The following is a 16680-nucleotide window of genomic DNA, read 5'->3' as shown; positions in this document are numbered from 1 at the left end:
GGCAGTGTTCACAGCCAGGTTGGATGAGCCTTGAGCAACCTGCTCTGGTGGGAGGTGTCCCTGCCCAGGGCAGGGGCTTGGCACTAAGCTCTGTTCCATCCCCTAAGAATTCTATGATACTGTGAAGACAACACTTATCTTCTACCAAGAGAAACCATCCAGGAGCTTAGAGTGTTGGAGGAGTGACCATTGTCATCTGCCATAGATTTGTCCCTGTCCCTGCTTTGCCATCAAGCAGGTCCAAGAAACCCCTCTCACCTGTGTCTCCCACCTGTGCCCTGGGGCTGAGCTCTCCTGGAGTTTGCCTTACCATGGTACATGTGACAGGGATGTCACCAGCAGTGGGACAGGAGAGAATGAGCCCAGGCCACGCTCCTCAGAGCTCCCCCACCCTCCCTGCTGCAGCAGCAGGACACATCTGCTGACCAGATGTGCATGTTTCCCTCATATCCCAGGGAATCTCTGTGAAGTTCTTGGCCAGCTCTGCTGTTAGAGCCTCACATGGTGCTATGACCTCGAGTCTACCCTGGCCATGACTCAGCTGAGCTGGGGAGGTGATAGTGGCTCATCCCCTGCAACCCAACAGGAAACAGTGACGGAAAAATCAGATCCCAAGCAAAGCCAAAGGGAAAACTCACCTCTCCTTGAGATTTGTGTTTTGTGCTGGCAGATCCAGTGTTTTCCTCCTAACTGTTATCTCTGAGGGATAAAAACATAGTGGACTCTCCTCAATTTGTTTGATTTCACATTTCTTTCCATCCAGAGGAGCTTCCCCATGGATGGTGTGTGCTGGGGCTGGTGGTTGCTCTTTGCTTAGCCATGTTTTACATCACATTGGAGTAGTGGGAACACCTCAGCCATGATTGAGAGAGCTGGGGGTGTCCAAACTGGAGAAGAGAAATGTCCAGGGAGACCTGAGAGACCCTTTCACTGCCTAAAGGGGCTCCAAGAGAGCTGCAGAGGGACTTGGGACAAGGCCTGGAGGGACAGGACACAGGGACTGGCTTTCCAAGGGTAGGTGGGATATTGGGAAGGAATTGTTCCCTGTGAGGTGCTGAGGCACTGGCACAGGTTGCCCAGAGCAGCTGTGGCTGCTCCATCCCTGGGAGTGTTCCAGGCCAGGTTGGATGGGGCTTGGAGCAACCTGGGCTGGTGGAAGGTGTCCCTGCCCATGGCAGGGATGAGATGACTTTAAGGTCCTTCCAACCCAAACCATTCTGGGATTGTATGACATCCCACCCCACCCTGCTTGGCACTTGGATCTCTTCAGTTTGTCTTTGACAGCTCTGCAGGAAGCAAATGATCTCCTGTAAACATCAAAGTTTTATGGGATGCTCATGCAGGGTGTGATGCCTCCAGAACTGCTCCAGACCTACACGTGTATATATAAAAGGCAAATAATTATATATCCTGCACAGATTTTATGCCTCTAAATTTCATTTGGCTTGGAAAGAAGATGCTTTGCCCAAGAGCAATGTATTAGAAACAGACAACACCAACCATACACTGATGTTCCCAGTTTTCCCTTCTGCTCCCTGCCACGCTGCTCCCAGCAGGGAATGGGCACAGAGGGCATTATTTGAGCTGGTGTGGCTGTGTGTAACCTCAGGCAGAAGCTCTGACCTCACTGCTCTCCTTCCAGCTCTGAGGTACAACACCACCATCGACGAGCGCAGGTACACACCACGCGCTCACCTGGACGAGAGCGGAGAGAGGCAGGCACAGAGGGGGCTGGTCCTGCCAGCTGGGCAGGAGCACTGTGAGAAGCTCCACTTCCATGTCTTGGTGAGTGTGGAGAAGGTAAAGATTGGGGTGTCCACCTTGAGCGCTCACCAGGGGAGCTGAAGATGTTCTCCACAGAGATGTGGTTGGAGGAGCATCGATGGATTTATAGGGTGGAAATGAGCTTCATCCTTCAGCTTGGATTCCTCCATGCTGGGGTTGATGTGGTCAGGGATGGAGTTGCCAGCACGTGGCAGCTGTTGGGTCCCCAAGCAGTGACTTCATTGCGGCTCCAGCTCAGCTCCATGAGCTTCTAGTCATGCCCTGAGGGAGAGTGTGCACTCCTGACCTTCTGCTCAGGCTGATCCTCCTGCTCCAAAAGCAGTGGGAACTCATTTTTGCCATCAGGAACCAAGTGCATCCATGCCAGTACCTGATGGTCTCACCCTCTAACCATCAGGGTCCCACTCCCTGGGTGCAGAGCTGGTGGAACCTTCTGCCTTACTCACAGGGAACAGCTGATCCACAAACCTGGCCAAAACCAAACATTCCCAGGGAATGAGGAGAAGATTGTGGAAGCCAGGGAGGACTGAGCTGCCAGACTGGCCCAGCTCCAAACCCCAGAGCTTGAACTGCAATGAACTTCTGGGAAATTTGAGGCTGGAGATGGAGACAGAGATGGTGATTTAGCCCAAGAAGTATCTCACTGCAGATTGTCTCCTGTATCACACGTGGTTGGGGCAGTGCATGGGAGGAGCTCCTAGACCTTCCTTACGAGCTGGATGAACCTAGATAGGGTCTGCAGGACCTTGAGGGAGTCACCCTGTGGTGCTGCCTCTCCTGAAGCAACAGCACTGTCCTCACTGTTTTCCATCCACCACAGGACACAGCTGACTACGTGAAGCCAGTGACGTTCTCCATCGACTATGAGCTGGAGCAGCCTGAGCATGGCCCCATGCTGGACGACGGTTGGCCAACCTCACTCAGGGTCTCGGTAGGTAGCAGCAATGACCTCCTACAGTGCCTTTTATCAAGCACCTGGTCAGATTTAGCTCTGATTGTAACATTTGCTGCTGTGTCTTGGGGTGGTCATCCATGATCCAACCCATGGTAGCAACGGGCTGGGGAGTCGCTGCAGCTTGGGATCACAACCTGTGTCCCTTCTCCTTGGAGCACAACCTGAGGCACAAATCATCACTGACTTGCTCTTGTTGTCCTGCTCTTGTGGTCCCTCTCAGGTCCCTTTCTGGAATGGGTGCAATGAGGATGAACACTGTGTCCCTGATCTGGTCCTGGATGCCAGGAGTGATGTCCCCAGTGCCATGTGAGTTGGTCACTCTGAGCATCCTCCAACCAGTATCACACAATGGGGGAGGCTCCAAAGCCCAACCCATGCTCCATAAGTCTGCCATCAGAACTGGTGCTTCATCCAGCACCACCATGGTGTTCATCAACCCCACAATGAGGTGCTCCTCAGCTCTCTGGGTCTCTGAGCCTCTGCCTGCTTCCTGCCTGGAATAAATCCGTGGTTTTCCAGGGAATCTACAAAACAGCTAATATTTGGTGCCAGGATGAGTCCCAGGGAGACAAATGAGGAAATAACAGGGGGAAGAAGTAGCATTTCCCACCTGGCAATTACAGGCCTGACTCACCAGCAGAAATAATTATACACTAGAGCAACTTGGTTAAAGAGCTTTGAGAGGTTATCTGGTGAGTCCAGAGGAGGACATGGAGATGCTCCAAGGGCTGGAGAACCTCTGCCATGGAACCAGGCTGGGAGAGCTGGGGGTGTCCAGCCTGGAGAAGTCTATGGGGAGTGCTTAAAGGGGCTCCAAGAGAGCTGTAGAGGGACTTGGGACAAGGGATGAAGAGACAGGACACAAGGAATGGCTTCCCACTGGAAAAGGGGAGATTTGGGTGGGATATTGAGAAGGAATTGTTCCCTGTGAGGGTGCTGAGGCACTGGCACCAGGTTGCCCAGAGCAACACCCTGGTAGTGTTCCAGGCCAGGTTGGATGGGGTTTGGAGCAGCCTGGGCTGGTGGGAGGTGTCTCTGCCCATGGCAGGGGGTGGGATGAGATGACTTTAAGGTTCCTTCTCACACAAACCATTCCATGATGCTGGAGTCTCTGCCCTGGAGCAAGGCTGGGAGAGCTGGGAGTGTCCAGCCCAGGGGAAGAGAAGCTCCAGGGCCCCTAAAGGGGCTCCAAGAGAGCTGCAGAGGGACTTGGGACAAGGGCCTGGAGGTCCTGGACAAGGGGAAAAGGTCCAACAAAAGGACACAGCATAAGGAGGCAGCCAGAGGGTCACAGCAGCCTCAGCACCACCAGCGTCACAGTCCCACCTGGGACATAAAAACCACATTTATCTTCCAAGCCTGACTGCTGCTTCCCTTTTTCCCTCTGCTTTAGCCTCCTGTTTCCCTCTGCCTCAGCCTGCTGGCACGAGCAGCCCTGGCTCACCACACAAATCTGCTTTCAATGAGCATAAGAAGGTGCTTCACTCTCCCCCATGTACATCAAGTACAAAGACCTTGAGCTCTGAATCACACACACCATTCCATGATGCTGGAGTCTCTGCCCTGGAGCAAGGCTGGGAGAGCTGGGAGTGTCCAGCCCAGGGGAAGAGAAGCTCCAGGGCCCCTAAAGGGGCTCCAAGAGAGCTGCAGAGGGACTTGGGACAAGGGCCTGGAGGTCCTGGACAAGGGGAAATGTGTCATTCCTCTTTCCACAGCAGGACAGAGGGAGGGTTGGGATGTTCCTGCGCTCCCCCGTGGGCCGTGGCTACCAAACCTCTCCTCTTGCAGGGAGTATTGCCGACGAGCACTGAGGAGGTCATCCCCAGACTGCTCAGCCTTCAGCCTCTCCTTTGACACCTCCATATTCATCATTGAGAGCAGCAGGAGGAGAGTGGCTGTGGAGGCAACACTGGAGAACCGAGGGGAAAATGCCTACAGCACCGTCCTCAACATCTCCTTCTCCAGGAACCTCCAGTTTGCCAGCTTGATCCCCAAGGTGAGGCCGCCAGGACATCCAAGGCTTTCCAGAGGTGCTTCTAATCCTGTCTGCATGAGCAAGCTGCATTCTCCAGCAGAGCTCAAAGCTGTCTCCATCCCTCATCCATCAGACATGTCTATGGGCTTAGTTTCTATGCACTTTGAGCTCTTCCAGCTCTTTATTTTGGAGCTACAAAAAACGGTTGAATTTGAACAGCCTCAAAGAAGGTCAAACAGTGCTGAAATTATTTCCCCTCTTTATTTTTCTGCTCCACTAGTTTAAAAATACTCCTTGCTCATAGCCAAGTTCCTGTCAGGGAGGGATTTTTCCAGCTGAGATAGAACTCCTGGAAGTAAGGGAAATGGGAATGTGGCCACAGCTCAGCATTAAGTTGGGTGATGCCACTTGTCTCCAGCTGTCCCATGGCTGAGTCCCAAAATTTCACCCCCACCACTTGGTTGGTCTTGCTGTGACTCCTTCCTTTTCCCAGTGAGGTTTGGGAAATGTGCTGATGCTGCTGAGCTCTCCCTCACCCCCCCCCCAGTGACTTCATCCCTGCCCACACATCCCTTCTCCTGCTTTTGTTTGTCTATGGAAACACTCTGCCAAGGGGAAAACTCTGCCAAAGGAAAATTGTGGGGCATTTTGGCCACAAAATAAGTACAATGCCCTATTTTTTGTGAGGGATTATTCCAAATGAAGTGAGGGGGAAAAGCCTGTGGTGGTGGGGAACAGAGAGCCTTGTGCAGAGTGGTTGTAGGTGATATCTGTAGATAGTTATGCCAACAGATTCCTTGGCTGCTGCTCCTTGGAAACAAGCAAATTGCCAATCCAAGGGGATGGATGTTTGTGGAACATCAGTAAGAGGAGCTGTGGCCCCAAAAAGTCCACACACTCAGCACATGAGCAGGAGGAAGCTCCAGGCTGTTGCTGGTGGCTCTCAAGGCTCATGCTGTGATGTTTCAGCTCCTTGGGTAGGACTTGTCCGGTGGGAACAGCTTGAACTGAGAGTTATGTGAAGTCTAACAGAGGGATAAAAGCTGGAATAGCTTGTAGTGTCATGGGGAGGGTGGACACCTGCATCCAGCTCAGACTGAGACCTTCGTGGGGCTCTAACTCAGGGATAAGAGCTGGAGTAGCTCATGGTGTCAAGGTGAGGGTGGACACCTGTGTAGAACCAGGCTACACCCTCTTGTAGGGATACTACAGCCTCTTGGAAGGTTGCTGCAATTGTAGCAGAGAAGGCAGAACAGGGTGGTGTCCTATTCCATCCCAGCTTGGGCTTTGTGATGGGCAGGAGCTTCTCCAGCCTAGCTGGGGAGCTGAAAGGTGTTCCAGCAGCAGGAAAGGAATTGTTGGGATGAGGAAATGAATCATTCATTGGTTTGGTGGTTGGTTCATTGGTTGGTTGTATCCTTCATCGGTTTGGTGGTCGGTTGGTTGTATCATTCATTGGTTGGTGGTTTGGTTGGTTCATTGCTTGGTTGGTTGCATCACTAACTGGTTTGGTGGTTGGTTCAATGGTTGAGTGGTTGGTTGTATCATTCATTGGTTCGGTGGTCTGTTCCTTGTTGATTGGTTTTAACATTCATTGATTTGGTGGTTCATTGGTTGGTTGGTTGTATCATGCATTGGTTTGGTGATTTGGTGGTTGGTTCATTGGTTGGTTGGTTTGTTGAATCATTAACTTGTATGGTGATTGGTTGTGTCATTCATTGGTTTGGTGATTGGTTCATTGCTTAGTTGGTTGTATCATTCATGGATTTGGTAGTTGGTTCACTGCTTGGTTGATTGCATCATTCATTGCTTTGGTGGTTTGGTGATTGTTCCATTGCTTGGTTGGTTGGTTGATTTTAACAATCATTGGTTTGGTGGTTCATTGGTTGGTTTGGTGGTTGGTTGGTTCCTTGGTTGGTTGTATCATTCATTGGTTTGGAGGTTGGTTCTTTGCTTAGTTGGTTGTATCATTTGTTCACTCATTCACTGGTTTGTTGGTTGGCTGATTGGTTGTTTCCCCAAAAGTTAAAGCCCATTTTGAGCCCATGGCTGTGTTTGCTGCTGGCATGAAAAACCAGGCCCTGGGACTCATTCCCAGTGTCATGGACTCCTCATGTCCCATTTCAGGATGACACAGACATCAACATTGAGTGCATGACTGACGACAAACACCCCAACAAGAAAGTGTGCAACATCAGCTACCCCTTCTTCAGAGCCAAGGCCAAGGTAAAGCTCTTCCCTGCTACCTATGGAGAACTTCATCCATGGGACAGGACTTCTCTGCCCCCAGCATGGCCATGGGGTCACATCCATCCACCTTTGGGTGACTTTGAACATGACTCTAAAGACAAACAGTTGGTTTCTCCCCTTTCCCTGCCCATTGTTGGTGTTTCAAAGAAGAGCTGGGATGGTTGGGATGGTTAGGATGGTGTCTTGGTGCTACGAGAGCCCCAACATCAAACCCAGCTCTGCCAGCTCACAGGATTGGACTCCAGTCCTTCAAAGTGACTTCATGGTGGCTTCAAACCACTGATGGTAACTTCCCTGAGCTCCTTTCTCACAGGGTGAGACACCCTTTCCTGCCTGGGAGGTTTACCATGCTCTGAGGTGCCTCTGGACCCTCCTCTGAGCATATCCAAGCCTCCTTGTGCTGGTGCATCCTCCCAGTCACAGCTCCCAGTGGTTTCCAGAACTTAGGATGAGCTCAGATCCAGTGAGCATCACTTTAGATGCCACAAAACCCTTTGGAGACATCACATGCAGAGTTAAAGTGGTGAAGGAAAAGTGAGGAGATCTTCTGGGGATCCGTGTCAGAAAAGGGCCCAATACAAGTGGGATATAAAGCTAAATTCTCCCCCAAGACCCCAAAGGTCTTGAAGCCTTTCCTTGTGAGAAACTTGAGGATGCTGGATGAGCTCCAGGCACCTCACTAGGCTTTCAAGCTCCCCCCACAAAAAGCCTTCTGAGATGCCTGTGGCTACAGGAGGACCTAGGAAGGCTGAGAATGCATCTGCATGGCATCAGGTAGTCCAGGTCCTGCCAAAACAAAGACAAGCTGGAAGTGGAAAATTATCCCTGGAGCAGCAGGAGTTTTAATATTCTACTCAGCTGTGCTGGCCCAGACAGTTTGAGGTCATTGCCACAACCCTGCAGATGTGACATTCAGCACAGCCTGTTGTTGTTGGCTCTCTCCAGATGTTTCTTCCCCCTCAGCCCACCCCATACTGCAGATGGGAGGGAGTGGAGCAGCCCCTGGAGGGATCCTCTTCCAAAGAGGGGTTGAAAGCTATTCCAGGCTCAGGGAAACTAATGGAGTGTGCAGGGCTGAGAGACATCTTGGAAATCCTCTTCTCTCTCCCTGGAAAGGCTCTGCTCAAACTCAGCAGCGTTGTGGTGGGATCAGGGGGATACTGGCACCCTGTGCTGCTCACTGGACATGGACACTGGGCAGAGAAGCCATTCCCTATGTGCTGTCCCTTCATCCATTGCCCCAGGTCCCTGCACAAATTCTGTAAACCACTGGGAGCTGTGTTTAGGAGAATGCATCAGCCCAAGGGACTTGGAGAAGCTCAGAGGAGGGTCCAGAGGCACCTCAGAGCATGGGAAATTTCCCAGGCAGGGAAGGGTGTCTCACCCTGTGAGAAAGGAGCTCAGGGAAGTTACCATCAGTGGTTTGAAGCCACCATGAAGTCACTTGGCAGGACTGGAGTCCAGTCCCGTGAGCTGAAGGAGTTGCATTTGATGTTGGGGCTCTCCTAGCATCAAACAGCTCTGCACTGCTTGTGGTCACCACATGGGGGTTGTGCCTCCTACTCATTGAACCATCAAGGTTGGAGGAGACCTCTAAGGTCATCGAGTCCAACCATTAACTGTCACTGCTGTAACCCCTAAACCCTAAACCATCCCCTCCAGTGCCATAAAGTTTTCCAATCCAATAATGAGTTCTCCAATGTGTTTCCCACCTCCACAGGTTGCTTTTCGCCTGGATTTTGAGTTCAGCAAGTGGATTTTCCTGCAGAGTATGGAGGTCTACATGATTGCCAACAGGTCAGTGGTTGCTTTGTTCCTCACACATCTCTGTGAGGGTGATAGGATCAGAGAATCATGGAATGATTTGGGTTGGAAGCACCTTAAAGCTCAGCTCGTTTCACACCCATGGACAGGGACACATTCCACCAGCCCAAGCTGCTCCAAGCCCCATCCAACCTGGCCTAGAACACTCCCAGGGATGGAGCAGTCATAGCTTTTCTGAGATGCTTCCTGCTTGCCATTATCTCATCTGTCCCTGTCCTCTGGCAGTTTGAAGCCATTCCCTGTGTCCTGTCCCTCCAGGCCTTGTCCCAAGTCCCTCTGCAGCTCTCTTGGAGCCCCTTTAGGCACTGGAAGGGGCTCTGAGGTCTCCCTGGAGCTTCTCTTCTCCAGGCTGGACACCCCCAGCTCTCCCAGCCTGGCTCCGTGGCAGAGACTCCAGCATCATGGAATGGTTTGTATGGGAAGGGACTGGGAAGATCACCTCATCCCACCCCCTGACATGGGCAGGGACACATTCCATCAGCCTCAGTTGCTCCAAGTGCCATCCAACATGGCCTGGGAACACTCCAAGGGATGAAGCAGTCACAGCTTTTCTGAGATGCTTCCTGAGAACTGAACAGATTGCCCAGAGATATCCAGATCCATGTGGACACAAACCTGAGCCCTGGGCTCTGGGCTGGCCCTGCCTGAGCAGGGAGGTGGGACCAGTGACCCACTGTGGTCCCTTCCAGCCTAACTGTGACTCTGAAATAATCTACATTTATGGCATTGAGCTAATAAACCCATAGAATAAAACTACTTCTCTTTCCACTTTGAGCCTTTCCTCACCTACCAGAGAGGAACAGGCTCCTCCCTCACCCCCTCTTGCCCCATTGCTGTTTCAGTGACAGTGAGGAGAAGGAGAGCACCATGGAGGACAACTTTGCCCACCTCAACTACCACCTGAAATATGAAGCTGATCTGCTCTTCACCAGGTGTGTTTTGAGGGGAATTCAATTCCTGGAGGACACAGATTTCAGGGTGTTCCTTGCTGAACCCATGGGAGATGTGTCCAAAGCAAATTGAGGTTTAATTTGGGGGGAATTTTCTTCCAAAAGAGGCTGAAGGACCCATAAAATCAAGACCTGATGGTGTCCTTATCAACATCACCAAGGAGCTCTCATAACGTTTGGAGGCACAAAAGTGATTAAAGAGGTGTGAAGGCAATTTTTTACAGGGTAAAAAAAAAAAAAAGACTTAATGGAGGTCATAATGTTCCTAACAGGTGTTTCTAGTGTCTGGGCCAGTTGCCATCCCACTAAATCCAGCTCAGTGAGGGACTGGTGTGGAATGAGCAGTAACTAGAGCATCCTCAGACTGGAGAGAGAGGTGAAGGCATAGATAATTGATTAACCTGATGAGAGGAAAACTCCTGGACCCCAGAAGCAAATTCCTTGGCATCTTGATAGAATTCTTAGGAGATTTTTGAGGCCTTAAGTCATTTGATGTATTTTACACTAAGGTGCTAAAATAAAACCACTTTAATGTCAGGATTTATGAGGATTGTCCAGTTAATAAACAGCAGAATCTTCTATGGGAGAAGGGGAAAATTGAAGGGAAAGAACAGCAGGAAAATGAGCAAATTTGGGATTTTGGGGGGGTGAAAAGAGAAGGAATTGTAAAGGATTTGGGGGTTTGGGGCCATGGCATGACATGAGATATCACAGGTGTTCCCATGGGACACATCAGGTGTTCCTGGCTCCTTTCCCTCCTCTCCAGCAGCAAACCAGAGGTGTGATTTACCTCCTGTGATCTACATGTGACACTCAAACCTCCAGCCAAGGCCTTGGATGTCTCTGCTAGATTCCAAAGGCCAAAAAACCCTACAAAGAAAAGGAAAGAAGGATGAAAATCCCCTTTTTTCTGCATGTGGAGTCAGGTGATGGATTCCATCTGATATGGAGCCAGATGGACCTCAAGTCCTGCCTGTGGAGGGGCTGGAGCTGCCTGAGTGGGTGTTGAGGTGCTTCATGCTCTGTTGGCTTCCATCCCACCTCATTGCTTGTCATCCTTTGTCACAACAGGACATCAAGCCTGGACTACTATGAAATCAGGTCCAACAGCTCCTTGGAGAGATATGACAGCATTGGTCCTCCTTTCCATTGCATCTTCAAGGTGAGGAGAAGCTTCCTGGAAGTCTTGAGAGGCTTGGGGGGCTAGAAGGTCCCTGAGGGACCCTCCAAGTGCCATGCTGGAGGCAGCATGTACCATGGTCATCCCATGGGATACCTTGGGCACATCCCTGTCCTCTTTCTCACAGCTGCAGAACCTTGGATTCTTCCCTGTGGAGGGGGTGACCATCAAGCTTACCATCCCTGTGGCCACCAGGGCAGGCAACCGTCTCCTGCTTCTGACTGACTTTCTGGTGGATCAGGTAGGATGGGATTCCATTCCCAATGTGTGGGTGAGGTGGTGATGGCATGGAGACACCTCATGGAAGGTCTCCACCTCCTTTAGCATCCCCACTATGGTCACACCTGCATGGACAACCTTGGCTCCTGCCTGGGCTCATTCCGTTGGCTGGAAACATGGAAGATGGTAGTGGCCAAAGGGTTCAATCCAAATATCTCTCCAGGCTGGACCTTCCTGCAGTGTGCAATGAATTCCTGAGGGTCTGGGAAGCATTGGGTGTGTCTGGGGTGAACTGTAGGTTTGAGTGAGCATTGAAGGAGTTTAAGGATTTGGAGCAGATCCTGGGGCATCCCAAGTCCATGGGAAGAGCCTCGGATAGGAGACATTGTGTTTATGCATGAATTTGGCCTTGGTGGAAGCAATTTGTGCTGCAGCTCTGGCACAGTTCCCCTGTCACCAGTGACATCCCAACACACCTGGTTGGCTTTGTCCCAGGCTGATATTCGCTGGGAAGAGTCACAAACTCCCGGAATTCATTAAAGTAGGATGCCAGAACTTCCTCTAGCCACATCCCACAGCACCCCCAGCTCAATTCTACCACCAGCAAAGCCTGGGAGATACCAGGGACACCCTCCTTCCACCCTGGGCACAGGGCATGACACAGGGACATGGTCACCATGGTCCTTGTCTCCATGCTTGGAGCTCTATTGCTTCTCCCCTAGGAAAACACAACCTGCAACATCTGGGGCAACACCACTGACTACCGGAGGACACCTGCTGAGGAGGACCTGTCCCGCACTCCACACCTGGTAGGCACCTCCATGGGGCCAATCCTGGCTCTGGATTTCCCCCAAACCAGAGAGAAATCCATGGAATAAGGATGCCCCCTGACCATGAGGGAGGATGGACATGTGGGGCTTCCAGCAGGGTCTGGTTTCACTCATAGGTTCACAGCAAGTTAAGGGGTTGGAATGGAGCTCAGAGGTCATGTAGTCCCAACCCCTGCCCTGGGCAGGGACACCTCCCACCAGAGCAGGTTGCTCAAGGCTTGATCCAAGCTGGCTTTGATCACTGCTAGGATTGGGGCAGCCACAGCCTCCCTAGGACATCCACAACCTCCTTGGGGCAGCCATAACCTGCTTGGAACATCCACACCCTCCCTGGGCAATCTGTGCCAGTGCCTCATCACCCTCAGAGGAACAACTTCTGCCTAAGATCTAACCTAAATTTCCCTCTTTCAGTTTCTCCCCATTACTCCTTGTCCTCTCACTCCAGTTCCTAACCAAGTCCCTCTGCAGCTTCCCTGGAGCCCCTTCAGCTCTTGGCAGGTTGCTCTGAGGTCTCCACACACCTTCTCTTCTCCAGGCTGAACAGCCCCAAGTCTTTCCTCAAGGAGGGTCTCCAATGCTCTGATCAGCTTTGTGGCCTCCTCTGGCCTTGCTCCACCAGTTCCATGTCCTTCTGCTGTTGGGGACACCAGAGCTGTGTGGAGAACTCCAGGTGGGATCAGAGTAGAGGGGGACAATCCCCTCCTTGGCCCTGCTGGCTGCAGCCCAGGACTCAGTTGGCTTTCACTCCCCTCAGTGTGTGCCAGGGATGAATTCCAGAGGGTTTTTTTCCCCCTCCTCACTCCCCAACCCTCTCCCCTGGCAGAACCACAGCAACTCTGACATTGTTTCCATCGACTGTAACGTGAAATTAGCCCCCAACGAGGAGATGAACTTGCACTTGCACGGCAATCTGTGGATGAAGTCTCTGAAAGCAGTAAGTCCTCCCACAGTAGACACATAGATTTGGAGGAGAATCCTCCAAAGAAGCCTTCACACCCCAAAAATGTGCTTGGCTTCTTCCCCTCACCTATAATTCCTTCCCTCCTAGAAAGCCCAAGATTCTGTGGGGTGATATTAGTTTCCAAACCTCACTCAACACCTTATCATGGGGGGTTTAATCCCATAGCCAATTAATTAATGCAAATTTAATCCATTTGATAAGTCCTTTTTGGCCTTTAGCCACATGTCCTGCTTGACCTGCATCATCATCCTCCTGTGCACCCAACACCCCTGATGGATCCAAAGCCATGGGGGGAGCAAAGCCAGGGAGAGAGGCACCAAGTTGGGGTGCTGGGGGCACCTAATTGAGGTGATGGGTCTTCTCCTATATGTGGTGCTCACCGCCAACCTCTCTCCTTGTGCAGCTGAAGTTCAAGTCACTGAAGCTGACCACGAACGCTGCTCTGCAGCGACGCTTCGGGAGCGCTTTTGTCTTCCGAGAGGAGGATCCCAGTCGCCAGGTGAGCCCCAGCAGGATGGTCACACATGGATCCAGAGGTTTGGGAATGCTGTAACACCCTGCTTCGATCCCACTAGGACAAACCCTGTGCTTGGCACAAGGGATGGAGTGATCCATGCTGGGCACAGAGCCTGGAGAACTTCAGTGCAGTTGTGGACTGCAGTCCTGGAAGCAATGGATTCAACAGGGGAAATGTCAGCATTGCCAAAGGATGGGGTGCTCAGTGTCCCCACACTGTACCCCTGGCCGTGTGGCCCTGCCCAGCAGCTGTGCTGTGTCTTGGTGCTCTTGATTTGTTCATCTGCCTGAGCTCTACAGACCCATCCATGGATCTGACACTGGAGGATACTGTTTAGGGTTTAGGGGCTTCAGCAATATCAGGTCTGGGGGAAATGTCAGCATTGCCAAAGGATGGGGTGCTCAGTGTCCCCACACTGTACCCCTGGCCGTGTGGCCCTGCCCAGCAGCTGTGCTGTGTCTTGGTGCTCTTGATTTGTTCATCTGCCTGAGCTCTACAGACCCATCCATGGATCTGACACTGGAGGATACTGTTTAGGGTTTAGGGGCTTCAGCAATATCAGGTCTGTGATGATTCTACAGACCCATCCATGGATCTGACACTGGAGGATACTGTTTAGGGTTTAGGGGCTTCAGCAATATCAGGTCTGGGACTTGATGATCTTAAGAGGTCTCCTCCAGCCTTGATGACTTTATGGTTCCATGATATGACCCAGATGGACCTGCTCTGGATTGTGGCCACCTCCACCAGGGCCAACAGGTCAGGCACTGGGATATTGCCCAGGGAGGTGGTGGAGTCACCATCCCTGGAGGTGTTTAAGAGGTGTCTGGATGTGGCACTGGAGGATCTGGTTTCGGGTTTAGGGGTTACAGCTGTGACAGGGTAATGGTTGGATTTAATTATCTGAGGTCTCCTCCAACCCTGATGATTCTCTGATTCACTCCTCACAGATCACATTTGAGATCTCCAAGCCAGAGGAGTCACATATCCCCATCTGGATTATCCTGGGGAGCACCTTAGGAGGTCTCCTACTCCTGGCCCTGCTCGTCCTTGCACTCTGGAAGGTGAGAAATCCTTCAGCTGCGTGTGTTGGAGTTTTAGAGGAGATCCCCACACATGGAGGGACTTCTTGGCCCCACAGCTCCATGCCCACATCCCCACAAACCCCTCAGCACCACCAGGACTCACCAAGAGCTCCTTCAGTCTCTTTGCTCTCCCATTTATAGTCAGGGTCTAAACCTCCAGGACATATCCTCTGAAAGCAAAGTCACTTCCCAGCAATTTGCTGATGTAACAAGGTTTTGTTCTCTTCCACCCCTACAGCTTGGATTCTTCAAGAGTGGGAGCCGCAGGCGAGTGGAGGAGCAGGAGCAGAATTCCATGGGGCTGGAGTGATGCTACCAGGGCCAGGTGCCCCCAGTGTCCCCTCCTAACCCCTCACCAGCTCTGGAGCAGAGGTTCAACCTTTGGGTGAACCCAAGGGATTTGGGTGCTGAGCTTGATGAGAGAACACTCCTTTGCGTGCCATCACCTCAACAGCTCCAAAAGCCACCAAACCACCCTGAAACATCCCCAAACCCCCAAGCCGTGGCAGGAGGAGCTTCAAAGTTGGTCTGCAATGAGGTGGCAACAAGGTGGGGACAAGGGGCCACCAAAGCGACGTGTCCTGCAACGTGGGGCAAACCACAGGGCTGCAAACTAAGTAATATGCCTAAAAAAACAAGAGGATTGCTCATTCCCAAGGCAGGGCTGGAGCAAATCCTGAGCTTTGCTGGCTGTGGCTCCCAAACTGCCTTCATTGAGTGGAGTACTTAGGTGGAGATCTCATTTGCTGCCTTCTTAATGCACTGACTGAAATGCTAACGACTCAAAGCACCTTAATGCAAGTCTCCAGCTGTATATAATCATTCCAAAAGGATTTACCTGGTGAAGCAAAGGAGAAATGGGATTGAAAATGATACAAAAATAAAGGATTAAAAAGCAGTTTGAAGGGTTTTCTCCCAGCAAAGCAGTTTGGGAGAGCTCCTGGCCAGCAAGGACCTTACACCTGTATCATACCTGTACATAACTAGTGTCATGCAAAACTGGTTGATCAGTGGCCAGAAAAACCTTTTGGCATAGCAGAATTATTTATGCTAATGTTAATTTTATGGATGTAAAGGAAGCCTGTGGCTGCTGGAGATGTGGAATAGAGGGTGTTAAATACTGTCCTGCTATTTTGGAAGGAGTAAAACTACAGTATTTGGAAAATTCATGGTGTCTATTCCCCTTTGTGGCAATGTCCAGGGCTTGGCTGGGTACAAGGGGGATGCTCTCAGTAGTGTCACCACCAAAGCACCATGGTTTGAGTGCAGCTGACCCAAAGAGAGCTGCTCATTGCCTACACCAGCTGCCCCATGTGCTGGTGCTGAGGCTCTGGGCATGGGGCTGAGCAGCATTACCTCCACAGCAATGCCAAAGCCTATGGAATAAGTGCAAACTGGCTTTTCAGGCAGCTCCATGATGCCAGGACCACTTAGGACACCAGTGTTTGAGTTCTGACCCAGAGACAGCTGCTCCTCACCTACACTTGTCACAGGCTTTGGCATTGCCCCATGTGCTGGTGCTGAGGCTCTGGCATGGAGCTGTGCAGCATTTACCTCCACAGCAATGCCAAAGCCTATGGAATAAGTGAAAAACTCAGATTTTCAGGCAGCTGTGTGATGCCAGGACCACTTAGGCCCCCTGTGGCCATGGAATGCCCAGGCTTTGTTTGAGTGCATCTGACTCAAGAGATGCCATGGCACAGCATCCCTGAGCCAGAGGGACCGAGATGCCAACGCCTGGCCCAGCTTCCTGCCCAGCGTGGGTTGCCCTGGGCTGGGTTTATTTTTACAAACCAATCTGCTCTCCCAGAGCAGCTCCAGAGCTGAGACAGCTCTATAAATAACAGTTCCCACCCCCAGGCGCACACACGCCTCGGCCTGGCACAGAGAATGGCACTCCACTGCTTTTCCCAGGGAAAGGAGCACCTGGGGGGACTGTGAGGAATGTTACCAGGAGCTTTAAACAGCTCCCACAAACAGCGAGGACAATCTTGCAGCTTTTAGTGCTTGGAATGGTCCAGATTAAGGAGAGGGAAGGACTTGAGGGGTATGATGGACTTTGCTGTGCCTGTAGGTGTGGAGGAAGAGACATCCACAGGGATTCCCTATCCTTTGGCCACGACCTATTGCTGTCACAGGGAAGGTGACA

General features: G+C 51.6%; 1 protein-coding gene across 1 annotated transcript in view; it reads left to right on the top strand.

Moving 5' to 3' along the window:
* The window catches only part of ITGA11 (integrin, alpha 11), a gene marked incomplete at its 5' end in the record, with an annotated part of 43685 nt that extends 28844 nt beyond the window's left edge, over nt 1–14841 (top strand). Inside the window, 14 exons of the mRNA XM_009084768.1 lie at nt 1643–1785; nt 2606–2716; nt 2961–3046; nt 4529–4736; nt 6843–6941; nt 8686–8762; nt 9632–9721; nt 10811–10901; nt 11047–11160; nt 11861–11947; nt 12792–12902; nt 13333–13428; nt 14397–14510; nt 14770–14841. Coding sequence (XP_009083016.1) covers nt 1643–1785; nt 2606–2716; nt 2961–3046; nt 4529–4736; nt 6843–6941; nt 8686–8762; nt 9632–9721; nt 10811–10901; nt 11047–11160; nt 11861–11947; nt 12792–12902; nt 13333–13428; nt 14397–14510; nt 14770–14841 — 1499 coding nt within the window. The remainder of the gene's footprint in view (nt 1–1642; nt 1786–2605; nt 2717–2960; nt 3047–4528; nt 4737–6842; nt 6942–8685; nt 8763–9631; nt 9722–10810; nt 10902–11046; nt 11161–11860; nt 11948–12791; nt 12903–13332; nt 13429–14396; nt 14511–14769) is intronic.
* Nucleotides 14842–16680: the final 1839 nt, after the last annotated feature.

This window comes from Acanthisitta chloris, unplaced genomic scaffold (genome assembly GCF_000695815.1).
Source record: "Acanthisitta chloris isolate BGI_N310 unplaced genomic scaffold, ASM69581v1 scaffold5251, whole genome shotgun sequence".
NCBI lineage: Eukaryota > Metazoa > Chordata > Aves > Passeriformes > Acanthisittidae > Acanthisitta > Acanthisitta chloris.
This window is presented reverse-complemented; position numbering and strand designations above follow the sequence as displayed.